Source organism: Pyrgilauda ruficollis, unplaced genomic scaffold, assembly GCF_017590135.1.
Source record: "Pyrgilauda ruficollis isolate IOZ18807 unplaced genomic scaffold, ASM1759013v1 scaffold74, whole genome shotgun sequence".
NCBI lineage: Eukaryota > Metazoa > Chordata > Aves > Passeriformes > Passeridae > Pyrgilauda > Pyrgilauda ruficollis.
Window position 1 is genome coordinate 1,244,800 of NW_024529266.1, and position 22,805 is coordinate 1,267,604.

The following is a 22,805-nucleotide window of genomic DNA, read 5'->3' on the forward strand; positions in this document are numbered from 1 at the left end:
CTTGTTTCTCATGCTAATGTTTCTGCATGCTCACCGTTCTCAAGCAGGAGGATTTCTTGAGATGGTGGTTCGTGAGTTAGTGCTCCAAATCTCTCACTGCAAGACTTAAGAGCCCATGAATTGGCACTGATCCATTGCATACAAACAGCTCCTGTGGCTCCAGACAGGTGACAGGAGGCACAGCAGTAGCCAACAAGTCAACAGGAACTTTTTGTCAGGACCTGTAGTGATAGGACAAGGAGCAATGGGTACAAATTGACAGAAAGAGAATTTAGGTTAGATATTAGGAAGAAAGAGTTCCTGTGAGGGTGGTGAGACATTGGAACAGGTTGCCCAGGGAGGCTGTGGATGCTCTGACACCGGCTGTGTTCAAAGCCACGTTGGACAAGGCCCCGAGCAACCTGGTCTAGTGGGAAGTGTCCCTGCCCATGGCAGAGGGAGTTGAGCCTAGATGAATTTTAAGGTCCCTTCCAACCCCTTAACATTCCATGACTCTAAGACCCCAGACTATGCAATCAGAACCCAAGTAATCCTTCATTCAGAGTCCCCCTTTGAGGCTGTCTGGCCTTTTTCACTGGTAAGACAAGACACTGTTCCGCAACCTCCTTCTCACACTCGGTAACTCTCTGGGCAACGACCATTTCTGACTCTTGAGATGCCAACGTCAGAAGCGCACACACTCGGAGAAGTGAGCCCGATCTGACCACACACAGCACGGTGCCCTGGGACACTGTGCTGCTGGCGAGCGCTGAGAGCCCGGTGCCACCCGAGGGGCAGAGAGAGCTGGCCACAAGATGGCGGCCGCCGCTGAGGGGGCAGGGCGGCTGCCCGAGGAGGCGCCGAGGGAACGGAGCGGCCGCACCATGGGGCCCCGGGCGAGCGGCGGCGACAGCGACACGGACAGCGACGAGACTGTCGTGGAGGGCTCTGTACCGGAGAGTGATGTGGAGGAAGAGGAGTTTTGTAGGAGAAGGTGGTAATGCGGTGTGGCTGGGACGGCACCCGCCCACCTGCCTGCGTGAGGGCGGTAGCTGAGGGGGCCACTCCCGAACTGAGAGTCTTCTCCGTCTCCTTCTCCTCTCTGTTTTGTTGTTGTTTTTTTTTTTGTTTTGTTTTTTTTTTTTTTGTTTGTTTTGTTTTGTTTTGGTTTTTTTTGTTTGGTTTGTTTTTTGTTTTCTCCCCTCTGTTCAGAGCCGCTTTAAATGCTCCTGGACCCAGCATTTCTTAGCTCTGCAAATGGCTGCAAATATTTTACACACCTTGTGTGCCTCGGAGCTTATGTCCCCGGACCCACCATTTTAGTAACATTATAGTCAACAGAAGTGAAACGTCCCAGAAAACAACTCGGAGAAAATAAACACTATTAAATACAGTTCGTGCTAATTCTGTTTCCCTGCAGCTTTGCATTGATGTCATTTTCATGTCATTATGTCTTGTATCCTTTAAGAAATAGCAGGGATTTGAAACCACATGCAGATCTTTATGATGCCTTTGTGGCACGATAGTTCTTGGAAATACTTAAAGCTCCGAGGTGCCTCCCTAGTTATGGTTTTCTATGCAGAAAATCACATTACATGCCTTGAGTTTGAGTTTGTTTTACTGTTTGTGTCAGCATTCGCCTGGGCGTGTCTCCACGGCAGAGGCTGGGATGGGTGCTTTCAGATGCCCTTTGAGTTTATAGGACTGTAATACTTAAAACTCCTTAACGACCTTTTGTTTTATTTATTTTGCAAAGGTTGGCTTTTCTTAACAAGGATATTGCTTTAACAACTGAGATAAGTATTAATGAAGGTAGGACAGATTCTTTTTTCAGTCTGTGGTGGCTTTTTTTGTCCGTAAACTGTTGCTTTGGGTTTTGCTTGAGTCCATGTTTAAACTTGGGTGTTGCATGAAGTTCATGTTTAGGAACTGTGTGCTCTTTGATTATATTCCTAATTGTAGCTCATATTTTAAAGGATTCTTCATCATATTTTTAATATTTGATCAGATTTCCTGTTGAGTTCTCTCTGTTCTTCTTGTGCACTGTGTCTGAGAATGCCTGGTTTGGGAAGTGTTGGAGCTGTATATAAGGAGATCAGTTTTATTTACATGTATGTATTCTTGTGTATGTGTTTGTGCAGAATAAAATAAATGGATTCTATATGCATAACAGTTGTATGTAGCTCTAGGTGCTTATGGTATTTTTAAAACCCCAGTAATATTGTTAGTATATCCGTTCTATTTAACGTAAAAAATTTGAGTAGGGATATTTCAGTGCATTATGTTTAGTGTATCATTAAATACTTTCAGCACGAATGAATGCACACTCCTTTAAGATCTTAAAATATTCCCTAATAACTCCCGTAGAGCATGCTACATAAGCAAGCATGTTTTGGTTACATAATAGTTTCATATTACTTCCTTGACATTTTTATATGTTCCATTTGACTTGCATCCTATAGGTTTTATTTCAGTGATATTTCAGACTGAGAGTACTTTAAGTGACACAACCAGATTTGGTTGTGTTTATCTTTTTGCCAGTTTGATGATCTGAGTGAGCCATAATTTTTTATCAACCTGCTCTGAGTTAATACAAATCTTACCTTTGAAATCTGCAGAAACTCCAATGGCTGTGATTTCCTAGTGCTGAACCTCTTATAGTTGCTTAATAATCTTAAGTGTGGAGAGAAGCATCATCCCATTTTGAACTTCCCTCTGGTTGTCCACTTTTAACTAAATCCTTGACACCTTCAACATACATGCGGCATGTCTGTTTGACTGTGTTGAGTTTGTGGAGTACGCATTTGTCTGACAGTTGTGTGGGGAGTTTTTGTCTCTGCAACTGTAATTTTTATTATATTTTTAGTGTTCTGTCTGAATCATATTATATTTAGGAAGTTTGAATTAGAATTTCATCATTCACAGTTTTGTGCATACTTGTGTAGTAGTAATTTGTTGATGAGATACACAGTAAAAATATTAATTTGATTAGTGTTTTATTAGTGTCAGTAACAACATCTTTTGCATATGCTTGAAAACAACAGTTTTCAAGCATAAGGTCCAAACCTAAGGGTTTCTCTCTTTTTAAACTTTTTTGAGAGAAGGTCATAATTTGTATAGTCATTCAAGAAATGATGTCATCTAGGAGTACAAGTATATTTTAGTCATATGGATCAGACAGGTTACCAAAATTGCAGTTATTAGTTTAAAAAATAATAGCAAAGACCTAATCTCCAATGCAAAATCAGGGATGGTCCTGGAACACTAAATGAAATAAATTTCCACTGCTGACTTGTTTTATTAATTTCTATTTTGTTAATGTAAATTCAAAATCTAGTGTGAAAGACTATATAGCCAGTCAAGTTATTGCATATCAAAAGTTTTGATGCATGTAGCTCAGCTATTGAGTTGTGTAAAAAGTTACGGAATTGTGGAAAATTACATAGAAATTAAGATAATCAAAATTTTAATTACTGAGGATTTTTTTTGTTTGTTTTTTTTTCTAGGAGCTTTTTCTCCAGAAATCTGTTTTATACAGAAATTTGGTGACCACACATATTATCATAAGGCGGAACAGATGAAACCAGTAAGTCCACCAGTGGTAATGTCTTCTCTAAGCATATCTAATGATTAGCTATTGATAAACCCGCTGGGTGTCCCCTTGAGTAGGCCTGGTGGTTTACAGCTGAATTGAACTTCATCTTGTCACCTGTGTAGCACATAGTCTTCAGGAATGTTTCAGAGTGTCTTCTCTGGTATTTCATGAAATTATAACCTTTTATATTTGAGGAATGAGCCCAGGACAAAGATGAAGAAGTTGTGGAGCACAAACTTTTTGATATGTTCCTTTCAGGAGCTGAAGGGTAATCATCTGCGTTGACTGTGCCAGAATACATGCGGGGTTACTCATTATGAGATTAGCTGTGATCCAATGGTTGATCAATTGCTTCTTTCAAAAGGAAGGAGATAATAACCCAAAATGCAGAATAAAATGTCTGCTTGCATGATGATGTGGTAATTATTTTACTCTGTGGATAATTCTGCATTCCCTAATCTGCTAATTAGCCTACCTTTTAATGTATTTACCATTGTTGGTAGCTAGCCCATAAACTCCTATTCAGTTGAGCAATTAGCTTTCCACCTGCATGTGGCAGGGTCATGAAACAATTAGAGATAAACAGGTTCTCTGCTTTTAACTGTGACTGTTACACTGTCTTTAGCCTGGATTCACCAATCCAAAGCCTACAGTCTGTGTATCCTTAATCTGGTAAAAGTGAGTTTTTCTAAAAAAAGCTAGACTGCTTTCTTGATGACAAAAGGTACATTGAAAAAATACATGTTTTCTACTGAAGTAAATTGTTTTACAGCTTATTCTAGAATTGCAAATAATTTTTTTCTCAACTGACAGTGTGAGAAACAGTGAACAAAATCCAAAAGATTCTGTTATTTCAGAAACTTTTCTCCATAACTTTATTTTGCTCCTTGCATGTCTGAGGGTTGTCTTGACTGAAGTTTGTAGTTATTTTCTAAGGATGAAGGGAATAAGAGAAGTACACATTTGCTCTTTCCTTTCCCCTCTTGGAGATGATGTGACTAGCTGCTTTGTAACCTTAACCTTTGGCTTCCTGGTTCTCACCAGATTAGCCATTCCCAAGTCTAAGGACAGATGCCCAGTCCACTGAAAAAGTCAGAAAAGCAAAGAAACCTAGTACTTCTCACCAAATAGTTTGGCTAATTCTTAGTATTTTTGTTTTGGTGAAACCTGTATAGCAAGACACTGGCAGCTTGGTCATGCACAGCTTGGGGGCAGTTTAAAATGTAAAGTTTTTACTGAATACTTTAAGAAGTGGTCTTGGCCTGTTGTCTTTGATACCTACATGTGTACATTGCACCAATGTGGCTCTTCAACCACTTGAAAAGCCAGCATGGAATGTGCTATCATAGAAGCTTTCCTTCTAGTTTGTCCTCAGAAATTATCATGTATGAATGCAGCATATATGATTGCAGCATGTGATGTGATATGAGTCCGTGCAGAGTGAATGGCTGTGAATGTTTTTAGGAAAAGTAACATCTGTTCCAGTTGTTCCAGAGAGTCTTAGCTTCTTTTGTACTTCAGATGGGTTGTGGGAGACTTAAGATATGAAGTCGTGTCTTTGATTCCATAATGGAAAAAACTGTAATTAAGAATTTTCATTTACCAGAGATGCAGTAGACATATATATATATATAGATTTTGTAGGATTCAGGTTCTTTTCAACAAGTCATTTTCATTATCTGTTAACATGGTATTCTATAGCTTGTTCAGGCAGGTGTAATGATTGTAAGTTTGTGCTTTCCCTTTTTTTATATTTTTTTTTCCTTACACTGTTTTGTGAAAAGCACCAAAAGTTGTTAGGTAACACCTAACAGCTTTTAAGCATCAGTCTTTTTTTGAAAAACATCCAGAGTCCCCTCATATATAAATTTAAGTGTTCAAGTGAGAAAAATTACCAAGATTTTGCAGGGATTTCTTCACCAAAAATGAGGTCAGGATGAAAGGGTGTTTCCAGTACTTCAGTCAGTGGTCAGAAATACAGTATGTGTAATGTACGTGGTTTGAGAACATCTCTCAACCAGTGACCAATACACTGATTTCGCTTAGAACCTAATTTTTAGCAGACAAAACAGCTTCTTCATCTGAGTTGTGGTGTTAGTTTGCTGACATTTTAAAGCACTTCTCTGAGCAATGTTATCCAGTTAGAGAGGTTTAGTAGCTGCTCTGGTATTCTCCTAACCTTGCTTGATCTCTGGATCATGTTCTGTATAAATATTCAGGCTGACTCGCCTTAAGGGTCTATTTAAGCAAAATAAATAACTTTCTGCAAACTATCTCATTGCCATGTTTTGGAATTACATCAGTCAGTAATTGTTGCACAAACTAAAGAATCTGTTCTGTTCCTGGGAGCCTTTTAGCAGTCCTTGCTACTGGTAAATTTCTATGTCCTGCTCCTGAAGCAGTTGTTAAGGTGTTTGTTCTTGCTGTGTGGCTGGTACCTTGTGTAAGCCAGAGAAGTTGTCACTTAGTGTCCACACCGAGGTGCTCTTAGAGTCGTCTAGTGCTGTTAATGATGTCCACTGTAAGTCAATGATTTGTTTAAAATTGCAGCCAGTGTGTGCATAGTCCACTAGTAATACCCAGTCTCAGCTAATTGGTGAGAGAACCATTCTGCAGTTCACTTGAATATCTTAATCATTCCTAGTTTGCCTTAGACTTTGTATAAAGGCTCCTTTTTCCATAGTGAGGGAGATCACTGCATTTTTGGCAAAGGTATGAAAAAAAGATCCAAGGTCTTTGTAATAAGGAGTTGGAATTTGGCTCCTGCTGTGACATCAGTGCTCTCCTTACCCACCTGCTCTTTCCTGTGTTGGTTTGTGGCAGCTCTGCCACTTAGAACTGGCTGATGTGCAAGTCTTGAAGTTCCTTAAATACTGTATTTATAGGGATATTGAGAGCAGTATAGTAAACATCACAGTCTTTGGAACAGCACCCTGTCTTATTTAATGAAAAAGTTATCAAAGAAGGATTGAAACTGTGAGTTGAAATTAACTTACCTTGTGTTTTGGTCCTTTGATGTATAAAACATCTTAAGTTTGGAGCAATCATACCTTTCTTGCAACAGTTTGTTTTCCTTGTGGGTGAATGTTTTCTTCTATAGTCTTGATTTATTTTTAACCCTTTTGTCAAACAGTAAAAAAAAAGGTTTAAGCGGAATGCTTTTGTATCTTAGTAGAAATGTATGTAATAATTGGATCTAAGAATTCCATTTCCCAACTAAATTACAGAAGGAAGAAGATAAGCCTGCAATAAAACTGAGAAGATAAAAAGTTAAGTACTTACTAACTTGTTAAGCTTTTTCTTCTTCCAGGTACTTCAAGAGGCATACACATCTGACCAGTCTCAATCCCTACTGAAGTGAGTAAAGTACATTACATAGGAATTCCAGTCAGGCATAATGTAATTAAATAATCCTGTTACATACTTCTGTTTGTATGTTATTTTATTTCCAGTGTTCTATTAAGAAACAGTTTTCTTGTTTGCTTAGTGAAGGATCTGTATTTATGTCAGCAGTAGTTCATTGTCCAATATGGATCAAGCTGTACTTGGATTTATTTTTGTTGGGGATACTACCTTAAATGGTTTAAGAACATAACCAACAAGAATAACGGAACTTGGGGAAAAGCATTAGACAGATAAAAACTTGTAATAAATAATATTAGGCTTTTTGTTCCTGGAAACTATGGAAGATAGATTTATAACAGAAATATAGAAAGAAGTAATAAAGAATAGAAAAGGCCATTTTTTTTCACTTAGAGAACAAATATTTCAACATTGCTAGCTCCACACAGGAAATCCAGAAGTCTTATTTATTGCATGTCCTTGTAAAGAAAAGTACACCTCTGAAATAACTGCAGCTGTTTCCCCAGATAGTAGCCAATTCAAAGTACTGTAAAAATGTTCCTAAGATGAGCAGATTACAATTCTTTAAGAATTTTTTATTGTATTATTTAATCCTAGGGATTGGATAAACCATTCATCACCTACTGAAAATATTTCTCAGCCTCGTTTTTCATTAAATTCTGCAGCAGAAGAAGAGCAGAATAATTCTGTAGGTATGTTGTATTTGTACAAAACTAAGAGTTGCTCCAGCTGTGGCAAAATCATTTGAGAAAATAATTTGATAAGCTGAAGATGAGTATCCATGTAAGTTTACACAGAATCTGACTATACGTGTTTTTTACAACAGTTGTTCAGTTTTTGTAGTCATGGACTGCAAGTTCTGTTTTTGTAAGTACTGTGTTAGGATTGTTGGAAGAAATATCTGTATTCTCATGCCAGTATTAAAATTATTTAATTGCTGTGGAGTTTTCTGACGAGGGTTACAGGCCACATGGTGCTTAAATACCTTATAGATGTGTAAGGTAAAAAGGTCATGGAGGGTTCCTACTTGCTTCTTTCTAACATACCCAAGAATCAGAGGCATCTGTAAGAAAAGAGTAACAAAAATGCTACTGTTCCTCAGGTCTGTATGGCATGTGCTGCTAAATAAGTTGTACTTCCATTCCTCAGTGTTCCCAAAAGTGCAGGACTAACCCATCTGCTTTGCTGTCTTCCACTTGAGTTTATTTTTGGCAATCCAACAGAAAAACATTCATTTTATTTCTGATTAGGAAATTGCGAGAGAGTCACATGAATGTTGAAACAAGGTGATGAGATCAGGGGGTTTGGGATCATCGTTATCCAGAGGCAGTAAGTTATTGGATTGTTTCAGCAGTATTGTCTAACTGCACTGTAATTAGAGAGGGCAGAGGCTAGGTCTTGTCATGTGAAATGGGTGGCAATCCCATCTGCTGATAGTCTTTGGAAACACAGGACTCTAAACTACAGTGAAGAAATGTGACAAAATAGCTCTGGCATATTATTTGGTTACTAAGAGAGCCTAACCAGAGATTTTATTGTCAGTTCCCCTTAGGGGAACATGACTATAGTAATTTTTAAGGTTTGAAACTTAAGCCTTAATTAGGAAGTCATGCCATTTTTTTAGGAGATTATAAGAACTTTCAGAAGTGGAAAGTAAAACTGAACTATTTTTCTGTTCTCCTAAATTTAGATAGCAAATTGAACGGATTTCAAAAGGATTCAGAAGAAAAGGTAAGCACATAGCTGTGTACACTGACACTGAGCATGTTGAAAACAACTTTAAAGCTAAGCTTTTTTTTCTGTCTTTTCGGTAAGAACTGTAGTTACTAAGCTTGCAGTATGCAAGGGTCGAAGCATGGCAGTGAAAGTGAGGTGGGAAGGACATCATTAAGAGAGAGAATCTATAAGGGGTGTTACTTAAGCTGAAGTAATGAAGACACTTAGTAGCTTAAAATGTTCCCCACTGATGAAAGCTGTGAGACAGGCAGGAAGGACTCTGAGGAGGAAGAGGTTATCTGTAACTGTCCTTTGTTTGGGAGAGTCTTACTTATGGTCAGAAATAGGTAGTAGCGGAGTTTCTGCTGTGAAAGACTCTGCTTAATGTAGATGTCATATCATTATGACTGTACCATCTAGTCCCATTGATTTGTACCTACAAATAAAAAGTTTGAGTTCTATATAAATCAGTTTTACTTGGCATTTTTCAAGGATCCTTTTTGAGGTTTATGCCAGGGGAAAAGCAGTTCTTGGTAGAATTCATCAAAGGCTGATTTGAAACCAATGTTGATACCAAAATTGGCCAGATAGTAACTTTCTAACACAGTTGTGAATATCTGAGAACAGTCATTCTTTACTGCAGCAGTGGTTCACTTGGAGGATCCTTCACTCCACTGAGTGCCCTGAGCGTCCAGTGAACAGTGTTTATCATATACACCAATCCCACATTCATTAGCTATCCCTCCTTACTTGATGTGCTTAATTTACAATTACTTCATTTACATAATTGCACCCCTTATCAGAAGTCCTTGTGTGGTTCCTTAGGGTTTTCTTTGTGTGTTTTCAATGTCCCATGTCCTTTTTAGGTGCCTGTTCCTTGACCCCTACTTTTGAATAAGCACAGTATCATTGTTTTGCATACCTTCGTCAGGCTTGTAGAACTGAGCTGACATCCTGCTTGTGTTTTGTATGGCTTCTGTTTGTCTAAGTCACATCCTTGATCTAGTTCTCCAAGGCTGTGCTGTTCTAGTCTACTGTCCTTATCAGAGTAAAATGCTGTTCTTTTCTACTGTCCTTATTGCTCATGTCTTCCAGCAAATATGAGTGATGACAGGGTAAAATATTCCATCTCAGAACCAAGGCGAAAAAATGAAATCTCTAAGGATATTCTTTCCTGAAAAATATACCGCTATTAATAAAAAACTATAAGTTTATTAAATGAAACATTCTCATTGTACAGGGTTAGTCCCATAGAACAAACTCTAAATGCCTTGAAACAGAGATTCCCTATTATTAATAGCCTCTGGAGAATGGGCAGATTGAATGCATTGGGAGTATCTCCAGAGAAGATATTTTAGAAGGCTGGAGTAAGAAGGCTGGAAATAATCACTACAGTGGATTTTACTTTTTGGTTATTGGCTGATGTTAGCCCTAGCAAGGTCTGAGTCTTGCAGAAGGATCTTCAGTGAGATGAACCAATGACCATCACAGGCTTCCATGTATTGATTTGAACCAAGCTCAGGAGAGACACCTTGACAACCAGCAGTGAGTCACTGAGTAGTTTAGTTTTGTGTATCCCTGAAAACACAAAATCTGTAAGTTATCATCTGTGCAAAGAATTCTGACACCTCACAATTAGTCTTGCTGAGTTTTCTTGGTTTTGATGATGTAGCAGCACTGATTTCTGTTGTGGATGGTGTCTCAATAGTGGGGCCACTATTGTTCAAAATCTTCATTAGTGGCCTGGAAAATGGAGCACACAGTACCCATCAGCAAGTTCAGAGATGGTACTGGGAGAAATGACTGATAGACCAGACAGTTGTGTTGTCATTCATAGGGACCTGCAAAGATGGAAAACTGGGAGGAGAGGAATCTCATGAAATTTGTCAAAGGGAAACGCAAAGTTCTGCATTTGAGGAAAAATAACCTCAAGCACCAGTACAGCTGGGGTCTAGCTGACAGGAAAGTAGCTCTGCCAGAGAAGGACTTTAGAATCCTGGTGGACCCTCTGCTCTGCTCTTGTGGGACCCCACTGGACTACTGTGTCTGGAGTTTTGTGAACATGTCACATTTAAGGGTTGAATTTCAGTTGACTTCGGGGATTTTAGAATCTTGCAAAATTTCACACACTCTTCAACACATGCATTGAGCCTTTTTCTTGGGAAATTTGTAATACATATACATGCTGTTTATACCATAGTTCTTCAAGTAGAGAAAGTTATCACCAGTGAAGTTTTCTTTTTCCACAGTTGTTTAAAGTCTGGATGAATTAGAGAAGTGGTGTAAAAATAAAGTGTAATTCAATAAAGCAAAGTAAGAAGTAATCAGTACTTAGAAACAATTTGATGCACATGTAAAAGATAAGAAACAGCTAGCAGGTGAATAATTTTTCAAGAAAGAAACAAGGATTTATACTAGCTTGCAAACTGAACCTAAGTGTGTGCAGTTGGATTTCTGACCTTACTGTTTTATTGTGTGTGAGCTTTATCTAAATCATGTCACCAGTGGTTAAAGGTTTCTTGCATTGCCTGGTATTGCCACTTGCTGGCAGCAAGACTCCAAAAATGCATTGAAAGAGATTTTCTTGGATCCAGTATTACTAAGTACGAGCACTATTATATAGAAGTGTTATATAGAAAAAAAAAAAAAAGTTTAGGTCTCTGGAGGCATCATATTTTTTTTTTTTCTGTGGAGCATTTAAGACAGGGATAGGGGAAAAATTAGAAAAGCAATGTCTTCATGTAAGAATGGGTGCTTCTGTTTAATGTAGCTCAAAGGGATTAGAAAAACACCAGTACTGCTTTTCCAAGAACAATTATGATTTTGTGCTCTGTGTTCAGTGTAGAAACCACACCATGCAAACTTCTCAAAATCCTAAGGTTTTGGGCTGAAGTTTGTGAGACACAAATCCTCCATATCTGTATTGAATCTACATAAACACATAATCAAAAAGTTATTGTGAATGTGTTTACTTTCATTATTTCTGTGTGACAGAGATTTTTGATGACTTTTTTTTAAAGCCTTACAACATCCTCAGGTTATTTGCTATTGCCATTGGTAATGACATAACATCTTTGACTAAAACAAATTTAGTCTCTTTTGCCCTGGATTTTCACTGCTGTAGAAGTCAACAGCTGAAGTTGAAACTTCTTTTGAAATTGAGCTCTCAGTCTAACTCTTGTTAGTATATTGTATAAAGACTTTTAGTCTTCTAGATTTTGAAAAAGTTCATAATAAAATATACACACGTATATAGAAAGAGAGATGACTTCTAAAGTAAATTTTAATTAAAGGCTTTTTAGTGAGACTTGCTTTATTGTTTTTTGTAAACTTTTTAAATTTAATTTTTTAGGTATCACCAAAATTAAGTAATAAAGATTGCTGTCCAGAAATAAGCCTCTGTCTACATGATCCTGTGGAAGACATAATAACAGTTCAAGAGGAACAGACACCAGAAGATACATTTCCACCTGTTTTAGATAACTGCCACAGAACCTGTGTGACCATTATTGACACAGATAACACAGTAAAAGAGCATTCCCTTAATAATGATACAGATCTTTCACTGTCATCCCCAGGGAAGATTTTTGTGGATGTATTCACTGAACAGAATATAGAGACTAGTGAAGTTGACATCAGTGATTTGTTGAGACACCCTAGTGACTCTGAGAGTCTTAAAGTTAAAAACCCATTGCCTGACAAGTTAGAGTGTCAGGGTCATGCCTCTTCTGTCGATCCATCAGCAGCTGAGAGCAATGATGCCCTGCCCGTAGAGCTTGTGGCGCCTCTGAATGCCTTGTCAGGAGCAATGGTACAAGCTGCCATTCCTGTAGTGCCAAACGAGAGACAGCTCAACGCCAAGGAAGAGCAGCTAAATTCAGAAACCAGTGTTCTGCAGGTAGATGATGACTGTACTCAAATAACAAATGTGATGGAGTCTCGACTTGCTGCAATTCAGGTGGAAGAAATAAATGCCTTCACAGGACCGAACTCACAGAGCACAACAAATGAGCAAGTATAACCACAGTTTAATTCATATTTGAAATTTTATGTTTATCATAAAATATTACATCAAGTAGCCAAATTACTTGAAGATGGGAATCTTAGTAAAGAATAAACTAGCATCATAATTTGCATGTTTAAGTAATTTTAGTTGTTTTTGTTTTAAAAGTCCAGTATTGTATTTTGTATTTCCTGTTTGCATGTATTCATGTTACGAAAATAGCTAAGCTTGCTGGATGGGAAATCCTTGTGAAGTTAATTTATTGACTTGATCTAGTCAAATAACAAACCTAGGTGCTAACCTAGAATCAGCCTGGGTTTTTTCAGAAACTCCTAGACTACCTGTACATCTTCTGTGTCTCATGTTCTCTCCAAAACATTTTTCTGTTATTTCATTGTAGCATACCAGTATATACCAGCCAATTCCATCTCCAGGTTCCTACTGCATCCTACTGTTCTGTTTATGATACAGGCAATAGTGTGCTGTTTTCTTTTGTTGTAGTTCTCACTGCTGTAAATGCAAATGCTTTGCAAGTATTACAAACTAGATTACAGCTATGTCTTTACTATAGACTAGGAAGATTATTCAGAGGGGAATTTTACACATGTATTTAAACATGTATTTATTGTGCATAGTTCTGCCTATGCAAGACATACTGAAGACATGTGATCCTTCCTGTTGCTTCTTGTGCTGTGAAGGTGGTCTGTAACGTGTCGTTTCTATTTAGTAACACCAATGCAAAAATATGGAGAGGAGCATGAAAGAAAAGCCATAGTTTCTTCCTGTTTGGATTATAATCAGGGAAAGAGAAGGACAGATAGGAGACATAGATTTATGCTGCAGAGTATATTAAGCATCTTTTTTAAACCTGCGGCCTGATTCTGTGCTCTGTATTGTATTCAAATAGTCTGGAGCTGCAAATCAATGATCAGTCATGTAAAGCTGGGTATTTAAGGGAGTTATCAACCCACAACGGCATAAAGCATCCAAAAACTATGAGTTCTTTCTGACTTTTCCTGGTAGTATTAACTGAATATATCAGCTTGTAAATGTAGCACATTAAATGTGCCACAATGATGGCTAATTTCAAGGTGCTGAAAGGTCTGTAGGCCAGTTGTCTCAGAACCATAGCACTTTACAAAGCTTTTTCAGTGACATATTGATTTCTGAAAATTTTAGCACAGCTATGTATAGATTTACTCAAAATTGCAGTTAAAATTGAGAAGCAGAGTCTTGTGGTAATGGAGATCTCTACCCTCTTGTCAAACAGCAATCAACCTCATATTTTCTTTGTGCCTTTATCTGGTGTTCTTAAAGGCAGAAGGTAAGGAGGCAAATTACTAAGAAAAAAAACCCAGTTAATTTGTTAGTAACTATTTAATTGTGACAGTATACTGTTCACCATGGTCTTTTCTCACCCTTCTTTCTTCAGAGTATTCTTGTGGTGAAACTAGAATCCAAAAGAGGAGAGTCTGTACTGACATGTGGATTCAGTCAGGATGCTGGATATGCCAGATATTTTAGTATATGGTCTCTTATAAAGCAAGCATGGGGTTTGTTTTCTTTGAAGTGTTTTCTTCTCCTTCTCTAACCCTGCTCCCATCGCAGATGTGGATCCATAGAAAGTACAACTATGATAGTTTTCTAACATATTGTATTTGACTTTCCCCAGCTGCTGTACAACCACTAAGATTGGGAAAGACCTTTGGGATCATCAAGTCCAATTGCCCAACCATGAACCACTGTGTTTACCACTGAGCCGTGTCCCCAGGTGCCACATCCGCCTGTCTTTTGAGCATTTCCAGGGATGGTGATTCCACCACTTCCCTAGTCAGCCTGTTCCAGTCCTAGCCACGCTTCCAGTGAAAAAAGATTTCCTTATACTCAATCTAAGCCTTCTCTGGCAGTAGGACAGGCCACTTCCCCTTGTTGTATTGCTTTTACCTGGAAGAAGAGACCAACCCTCACCTCACTACAAACTCTTTTTTGGTCATTGTAGAGAACAAGTAAAGGCACTGCTGAGACTCCTTTTCCTCAGGCTAAATGACCCCAGCTCCCATGTTAACTTGCATTATCTCTTGACCCAGAGGGACCACTTCTAGGAAGGCAATTCCCTTCTTTAGTACCTCTTTGTTAAATATGTCAATCAAAAAAAAAAAAAAAATCAGTGCAGTCTCCATTTGTGTTTATATCGCAAGAAAGGACTAACCAGCTCTCCCACATCGTTGTGGAAGAATTTCTATGCATTTGTGCTGAGGGTGTGTCCTAAAAGCTTTCAGCATTACTCAAGTATTAAACTAATTAAACCCAGCTTTCAGGAGCTTGAGTGATACATGGCAGCATGTTGCAGTCACATAGCTAAAACAGTGAACAAACTCAAGCAACTCCAATTAACTGCCATGTGGTGACCTGTCTTTAGGGTGGGATTAGAGTTAAGTCTCTGGTATGCATGAATCATTTATGTTCCCCTTTGCACAATTTGGGATGAGGTGAATCTCTATCATCTCAGAGTAGCTCTTCCTCTTTACAAATGGTGGGGTAATGATGATGCCTAGTGTCATCTACTTTCCTGGCTTTTAGAAGGTTGAAGGTAAGTGAAGTGAATCTCAGCTGTAGTGGCTGTAGCTCAGGGATGGTGTATCTTTAGAAATAACTGCTCAGCTGGGAGTTACTGAACTTCAGGTGAAACATGGATCTCACCTTGTGTAAAGTTTTAGGCTTCTGCAGCAGTGAGATAGTATGGGCAATCTTAAGACATCTGAAGCATCATCTTATTTTTTAGGACAGGAGCTCATGTCCATAGGAAACTGAAATTAATCTGTTGTCATTTCAAATGTCCAGTCAAATAACTTTCAGATAGAACAACTTTTGTTTGCTGTCATCCAGCCTAGATTTATATTTTAAGTTGTGACTCTGAGTAGCCTAATTCTCTTGGTTAATTCTGCCAGGAACACATTGCATGGCATACTACTTCAGGATTGCCTTTCCTGTGGCAGCCTCTGTCTTTCATACCTGTAGAATTCCAGTTATTCACTTAAGCAATCCCTCAATTCTCTGTGGGCATACAATTTTTAAAAGAGTATTCTTGGAGCTCTTTTATATACAGCCTTTGTTTTAACTTCATGTCTACCAGTTGCTTCTAATATTTTTTTTTTTTTTGTCACAGCCTGTGGGTGGTCAGCAGAGAGAGAAAGAAGTAATATCAGATTGCTTGGATGCCACCTTTAGTGAAAAACAAACTGGTGAGGGACATTCATATTCAGTGGAGCCTGCAACATGTTGTGCAAAAACAGCCCAAACAGCATCAAGGTAAGTGAGACCTCCTCAGGAAAGTACAGAGATTGTTTCCTCTCATCACCAAATACCAGAAGAAGCAGCAGGAATGGCTCACAGAGGCAGTATAAAGAGAAACAAAGCTAAGTATTTTAAGTATGGGAAATTTATGCATAATAATTCTTAAATTATTTTTTTATATATTAATGTAATACAATGCATGTGGAGTACTCATTTGTCATTTGAATGACTGTAAATGATCAAAGGGAAAGATTTATACCCTTTATTTAAAGACCTGGGAATTAGTTGCTCTCCTGATTTACTCCTTATTCAGTGCTAAGTTAGCCTGCTATTACAGTGTTCCTTTTTAAATCAAATATGTTCAAATTCTTAGCTCTACTGTAAACATTGATTTATATAGAGAATATTTTTGTTGATTCTAAGCAAATCTCTTGTCAGTAAAATTCAGAAATCTCCTTCTGAAGACAAGCAGGATCTAGAAACTATCTTATGGCAAGAAATAATTCTGAATGAGTATGCAAAAGCTAATCAGAGGAGAAAAAGCAAGAGAATTGACAACAAACGGAGTAAGATACTCTATGTTTTTATCATGCAGATTATTATTTCAACAACTGTACTGAATCAAATATAATCATAATTTTTCCAATGTATTGTGGCATGGTTTTCTTTTAAAATACGGTATAAACATTAATTTTAATAATTAAAGCTATTGATAATTTCCCTTCTTATGTTATACCCTTATATTAGCAACCTAACAGTGAACTTGTTTGCATAAGAATCATGAGATGTTTTTCAGAATGCAATTTTTATTAGTGTTTTATATGAATAAAATAGGGGTGTACTGAAAAGGAGAAGGGAATTGTTTTTGTGCAGAGTGAAAAGGTAGATCCTGAGCTACATTTGTTTATCCTTCTGCCATTTAGTGTTCTGTATGCAAAATCATAGTCAGAGCGGTACCGTCCTCTAGAATTGACTTATACAAAACGGTTTATTCTATTTTGAGAGCCTGCTGTTGTTATCCTGTCTACAGGATTGTAGGGCCTTTACTACCACAGAGCACTCTTTTGAAGTATTTTTATTTGGAATATTCTTTGTTAGAGAGACAGATTGCTATTTTTCATCCTTTGAAGGTACATACAGAAAAGTTCTTGACCTTGCAGAGGAGTTTTGTGGGAGAATACAGAATATCCTCACTTAGGTGCTCACTCCAGCAACTTTAAGATTAGGTCTTATCTGTTGGGTTTTTTGATTTTATTTTTTGTTTAAGTCTATGCAGATAGGGTTTTTCCATTTGCTTTCAATCATTCAAATGTCTTACAAAGTTTGTAAGTATTTGAATTGAAACAGCTATGTTACCGATCTTAAAAAACATGAAGAAGTCCACCTCCAGTTAACAGGATTTAATTCTCTTTTGCAGGATTTTAATTATTCACAGTGGAAGCACCATTTTGATGAGATTTAAAGCTGAATGACTAAGTGCTCATCTATTTCAAATCAACTTGATATTTTCCACTCAATAACCAATTTACTGATTCTTTAGCATGGTTTCTGCAGAAAGAGTTGAACTGTCTATAGAGGTAGCTTTGTGGTAAACCAATGTCGCAAGCTTACCTCCCTTTCTCATCAAACTTCTTAAGAGCCCATGAGTCATCTTAGTTTGGTAATTAATTCTGAAAACTGCCCCGTAATAAGTTTTGGTTTGGGTCTGCATGTGTCACTTGTTTTGCACAAGGTCAGGCGCATGGAAAGCTCTAGGGAAGGCAAGTGTAAGTAGTGGGAAATAGATCCCTTCAAGGAAGATTTTAATGAGGTAAAGTGTAACATAAAACTGCACATGATTCTGTTTATGTCTGTGCAGTTTAATCCCTCCTGAACTGCTTGGCTGGTTTAGACCAGCTTTGACTAGTGACTGCTTGTCTTAAATGATTGACATCTTACAAGGCTGGATAGCAGAGAGAGACTGTGTTCTCAGCTGAGGGAAACCCCTATCTATTAGATTCTAAAAATCTACTCAGAGTCAAGAATTTAAGAATGTTTGGAATTAGTCCAAGCTCACAGTGTATCACAGTGCACAAAACATCAGGCTGTGTGAGTTACAGCTCTAGAAGAACTGTGGGTTTTAAGGTCTATTTCTGGTGATGCCAAATTGATTTTTGCCTTTTTTGCTTTTGTGTATTCTCTATGTTCTTTACACATATATATGTAGCTCTGCAGCCCGTTACTGTATTCGTAGTTAGTCCCATTACTTTTCCCTACCTTTTCCCTACCATGATAGGCAGAAAGACAAAACACATTCCAAAGGCTCCAGGCTGGAGGTTGTAAGCCTCTGTCCTGTCTTGGTTCTTTCTGGGAGCCAAGGTTGAAACCAGCTCTTTGAGACACATTTTCATAAACAAAGTTTAGTTCCTATCTGAGGTGGGAGGATTCAGAAGAGGGTTGAACTGCGGGGGAGTTATCTCACCAGTTACATCTCTAATTGAGGATTTTTGTCAGTTATGTTAATTTGCTAAACTTATAAAACTGTATTCACCCTGTGTGGGGATGTGCATTTTCCATATCTGCGCCTGGAGGCCTCCAATAAAGACCAGCTTTTATATTATCTCCTATATTAATATTGCCTTGAAAGTGTGTTTTTTCATTTCTAGGTTCTTTAAGGCATCACTGGCACCTGGGTGCAGTTTTAGGACCTGTGAGGCACCCCTGCTACAGCTTGTGGAGAGGAGCAATGTATATAGTCCTAGGAGTTTTTATAAGTAGATGAATTAATGGCCTAGACCTGCACTATGTTTATCTTCAAACGATTCTCCTGGTCTTTCTTCCCTTCTTTCTTCCCTCCTTGTTTTTCATCAGAGGCAGTAGCCAGGGTGCTCTTTCCCATGGTTTTAAGGGATGTTGGAATGGCAGTGCTGGTGAAGTACAGAGCAGCTCATCTGTGTATTGGAAATAATTTAAGCCAAGCTGAAAAGTGTGATGACTGCATAATGGGAGATAGTGTTTGTTTTGTTAAATACTAAGCATTAAAAGCAGTCTCTTTTAAATTTTACTTTTTACATTTAGAACTCATATTCACCTTTCATTCATTGCAGAAATGACTGAGCTGGTTGTGAAGTAATGAGAAAAGATAACCTGAGGGAGCTAATCTCAATCCTAGTGTAAATACTTGCTCACAAAGCAGAGGCTTTAAAAGATAATGAGTAAAAAAGAATGGTGGATAAATTTTACTTCTAAGAAAAGTTAAATTATTCAATAACTTACTAGTTATTGAAATGGTCACCTTATTATGGTTTGAATGCAGAATAGTGATTTTATTATCCATTGGGAAGAAACGCACCTTGCAAAAATGTCATCAGAAAAGAAAAAGTCTGAAGTTAAAACACTTCTACATACTCTTATTTCTTTGTGTTTAATTTCAGTTGGAGTTCTGTTATGAAATTCACTATGACATCTTTTATTAAATGGCCTTATTATTCAATTTGTGATTTTTTTTTGAGATTTTCATTTTTACTAGATTGATTGAACATTGAAAAGATACTTCTCTGTGCGACAGATCTTTTACATTATTTTTCAGGACGAGAAGCCTTTGGTAGGAATTCTGTAAATCCAACTTGCCCCCTTTCACTTTCAACAATCAACAGGAGGAATGTGTATGGTGAGAACTTACTACATAGAGCTGTTACTCACCAAGACATAAACCTTGTGCATAGGATAATAAAAGCTGGTGGAAATGTAAATGCTCAGGATTATGCTGGTAAGTTGCAATTGTACTAAAATTGTCTTTTCAGTACAAGTACCTGCCTATAACTAATAAAAGCATGAGTTTGTACAGTGTACAAGACTGTAGGTTGTAACTGGTCAACTGATTATTAAATTTTTATTGGTTTAAGTTAGTACTTGTTCATGGGAAAACATGTACATCTAGTTATAAAAGTATACAAGAAAAGGAAATTTTGATGGAGAAGTTAAGCACTTGAGAAAGTTACAAAGTGATGAAATTAGGTTTACATGCCTTAGTTCAATGATTCCATGCATGCTGATCACAAAGCAGTCATTAAATACAGCTGATTCAATAATCACCTTCATAGGTCTTAAAGTTGGGGGGTATGTTTTGTTCATTTCAGGGGCCAACTTGAGACGTCAAGATATAAATTTTCCTGTTAAATTTTTTAGGAACTTCGATTTCACCCTTTACATCTTGAGAGAAGTTGAGCACGGCTTTGAATTTTTGAAGTTGTGATTACTTGGTGTTTTCCATTTTTTCTTTGTCTTGGGCAGGGAAAAAAAATCTTGATAAAGAGCAGCCATCTGTTAATGTTTTGGTTCAAGCAATTTGCCTTATTCAGTTTTGTGGGTATTACTCTGTGTCAAAGACTTCACTACACCTTAATTATTACTAGGTTGTTTCAAATATAAGACTGTTGCTAATATACACTTCCCTGTCTCATCCGTTAGTCTCTGAAAAATTTCTGTAACAGAAAAAGAAAATTGTTTCAGACAGCTAGCTCTTCTAGAAAAAAATCATTCTTACAGTCTTTCCATATTGTGCTAGCAGCTAGGATTTCACAATTGTCCTGTGGGAAAGAAAAAAAAATATTCTGCAGTTATAGGCTATTGCATAACACAGGCATATAAAGGACCAGAATTAAGGTTGAAATTCTCTGTCTTCTGCAGTATATTGAGAGATAGATTGGGTCAGCAGCAAATCTCAGACTTCTACAGCAGAGGCATTTGAGCTAACAAAGTGACTTGTAATATATACTAACATGTGCTGGAAGCAGAAGAGAAAATATTTTGTTGATGGGGTTCAAAGCCCTGTGTTGACAGCTGAGAAGTGCTGTCAGTGTCGATTCAGCTGCAGCCGCAGTAGGCAAGTGTACTGAAGTGCAGTGGTTCTAGATTTTGGGGTCACAGCTGCTTCCTTTTTCTGCCTTTGTGTATTTTGCTAGGCCACCATTTTTTCATTCCCCAGACTCTGGCTGCTGGTTCTTTCGGTGCAAAAGGAGCAGAGCTGCACAAAATATCTTTTAGTTGTACTTCTTGAAGAGGTAAGAGGTTGACCTGGCTCTGCTTCTTTTGTTTCTTTTGTTTTCAGTGAGGCAGGTGTAATCAGAAAGACTTAACAGTCATGTGTCATTTTGGCATGCACTTTGATCTTCGTTTCTTGGGGTCATTGTTCCGAATATTATATTCTTCCTCTTTGTTCTTCTTTAAAGCTTCTCCCCAGTGATTATCCATATTTTATTCTAGTATTTTTTCCTTATTTCTATGCTATGGTAGTCTGCTTGCAAACCTTACAGAGTTTTTGGATCTTCTGTTATTTCTTTTGTTTTGGGGTTTTTTTCCCTCCATTTTATTTCCTGGACATCAGCATGTAGGATATGGCCAGCATATTAGAGATACTGTCTTGTGCTCTAAGTTTGAGTCTTGACTCACAGTGTCCTGAGGGATCTGAGAAACCATTACGCTGAAACTTGTGTTTCTTCTTGATTTGGAGCATGCACAGTGTCCTTGCAGACTCATGTTGCTAATCTCTAGTGATTATTAATTGAATGTGTGGCAAGTTCAGTTTTTCCAGGACTTATTATTAGATCAGGTAGAGGACACTTTTTACTGACACTTTTACATTCCCCTAAATGCAAATTTTTATTATCTCTTTAATAGATTTCATAACAAACTTGGTTACTAGGAATATACAATATTCAGGGTTGGGTTGTGTATAAAGGAGCCTCGAGAGTTTCTCTCTAGTTGAAATTAAGATAATTTTGCTTAATGGGACTGAAACAACCTTACTAAGCTTTATTAATACACATATTTAGTATGTGAATTAGGCTCTGACAAACTTCTTATAATGGAAAATTGTTGAAGATTAAGACTACCCATCAAAGTGATCTTCTGAAGGGCATGTTAGTTTCAGAGCTGGAAGTTAGGAAGTGGAAAATCCTCTGTGTGTTTCCCTTATGTCTTTCATCCTTCATGTTTAAGGACCTGATGTATGGTTATACCAAATCCAGTTGAAAGACTTACATTCTGTATTTTTCCTAAACAGCTCCTTCAGAGAGTGGAATTCATGTGATATCTTGGGCTTTTTCCATATACCTGAGTGTGAATATGAAATTTTACTAGGGATTTTTCATTTATTTGAAGACTCAAACAATTATTGGATGGCCTTACAAACATTTTTATTTGGTAATACATAATTAATGTCTTTATTTTGTCACTTCTTTCTTACTTACCCTCTTCAGCATAGCCATGTAAATAAAAGAGTGCAGTGAAAAATTACCTTGTCCTTAAAATAGTGTATATGTTTTATTCCAGGAGAAGTTACTAAAATATGGGATGAATAATTTTTATTCTCTCCTTTCATAACAGAACTATCAAATCAAAAACGAATGTTGTTACAGCAGCATCTACTTCCTCAGTTGGTGCAAATTTTGCCAAAAGCATGAGATCTCCCAACCCTCGTGATGTTCTCATAAACATTTCTTCATACATCTTACTGGAATGCATCAGTTTTTACCATTTCAATATACTCTGTGAAGTCTTCATCAGAGACAACCTAAAAATGACATAAATTTCTGGATTTTTTTTTCAACCAAAGGTGATATACATGTTTTTTTTGTAGGCTTGACTGCGCTACATATAGCAAGTGTGGAAGGCTTTTATGGGATAGCAAATCTGCTTTTGAAAGCAGGAGCTGATGTTAATGCTACACAAAAGGAGCAAATAACACCCTTGCAAGATGCAGTTAAGGAAGGCCATTATGAGGTATATTCTGAATTGAACACAAAGTATGATTTAGGAATAGAAGTTATTGTTGTTGAGTCCAGAAGGTCACATGTTATTGTACGGGGCTGGTCT

General features: G+C 37.5%; 1 protein-coding gene across 1 annotated transcript in view; it reads left to right on the top strand.

Moving 5' to 3' along the window:
• Window positions 1-794: 794 nt before the first annotated feature.
• Window positions 795-22,805, top strand: part of ANKRD31 (ankyrin repeat domain 31) — a 62,963-nt gene continuing 40,952 nt past the window's right edge. The window contains exons 1-12 of the mRNA XM_041486080.1: window positions 795-976; window positions 1,736-1,791; window positions 3,486-3,565; window positions 6,885-6,931; window positions 7,535-7,629; window positions 8,628-8,668; window positions 12,006-12,668; window positions 15,823-15,965; window positions 16,050-16,085; window positions 16,389-16,516; window positions 19,519-19,698; window positions 22,570-22,712. Coding sequence (XP_041342014.1) covers window positions 795-976; window positions 1,736-1,791; window positions 3,486-3,565; window positions 6,885-6,931; window positions 7,535-7,629; window positions 8,628-8,668; window positions 12,006-12,668; window positions 15,823-15,965; window positions 16,050-16,085; window positions 16,389-16,516; window positions 19,519-19,698; window positions 22,570-22,712 — 1,794 coding nt within the window. The remainder of the gene's footprint in view (window positions 977-1,735; window positions 1,792-3,485; window positions 3,566-6,884; window positions 6,932-7,534; window positions 7,630-8,627; window positions 8,669-12,005; window positions 12,669-15,822; window positions 15,966-16,049; window positions 16,086-16,388; window positions 16,517-19,518; window positions 19,699-22,569; window positions 22,713-22,805) is intronic.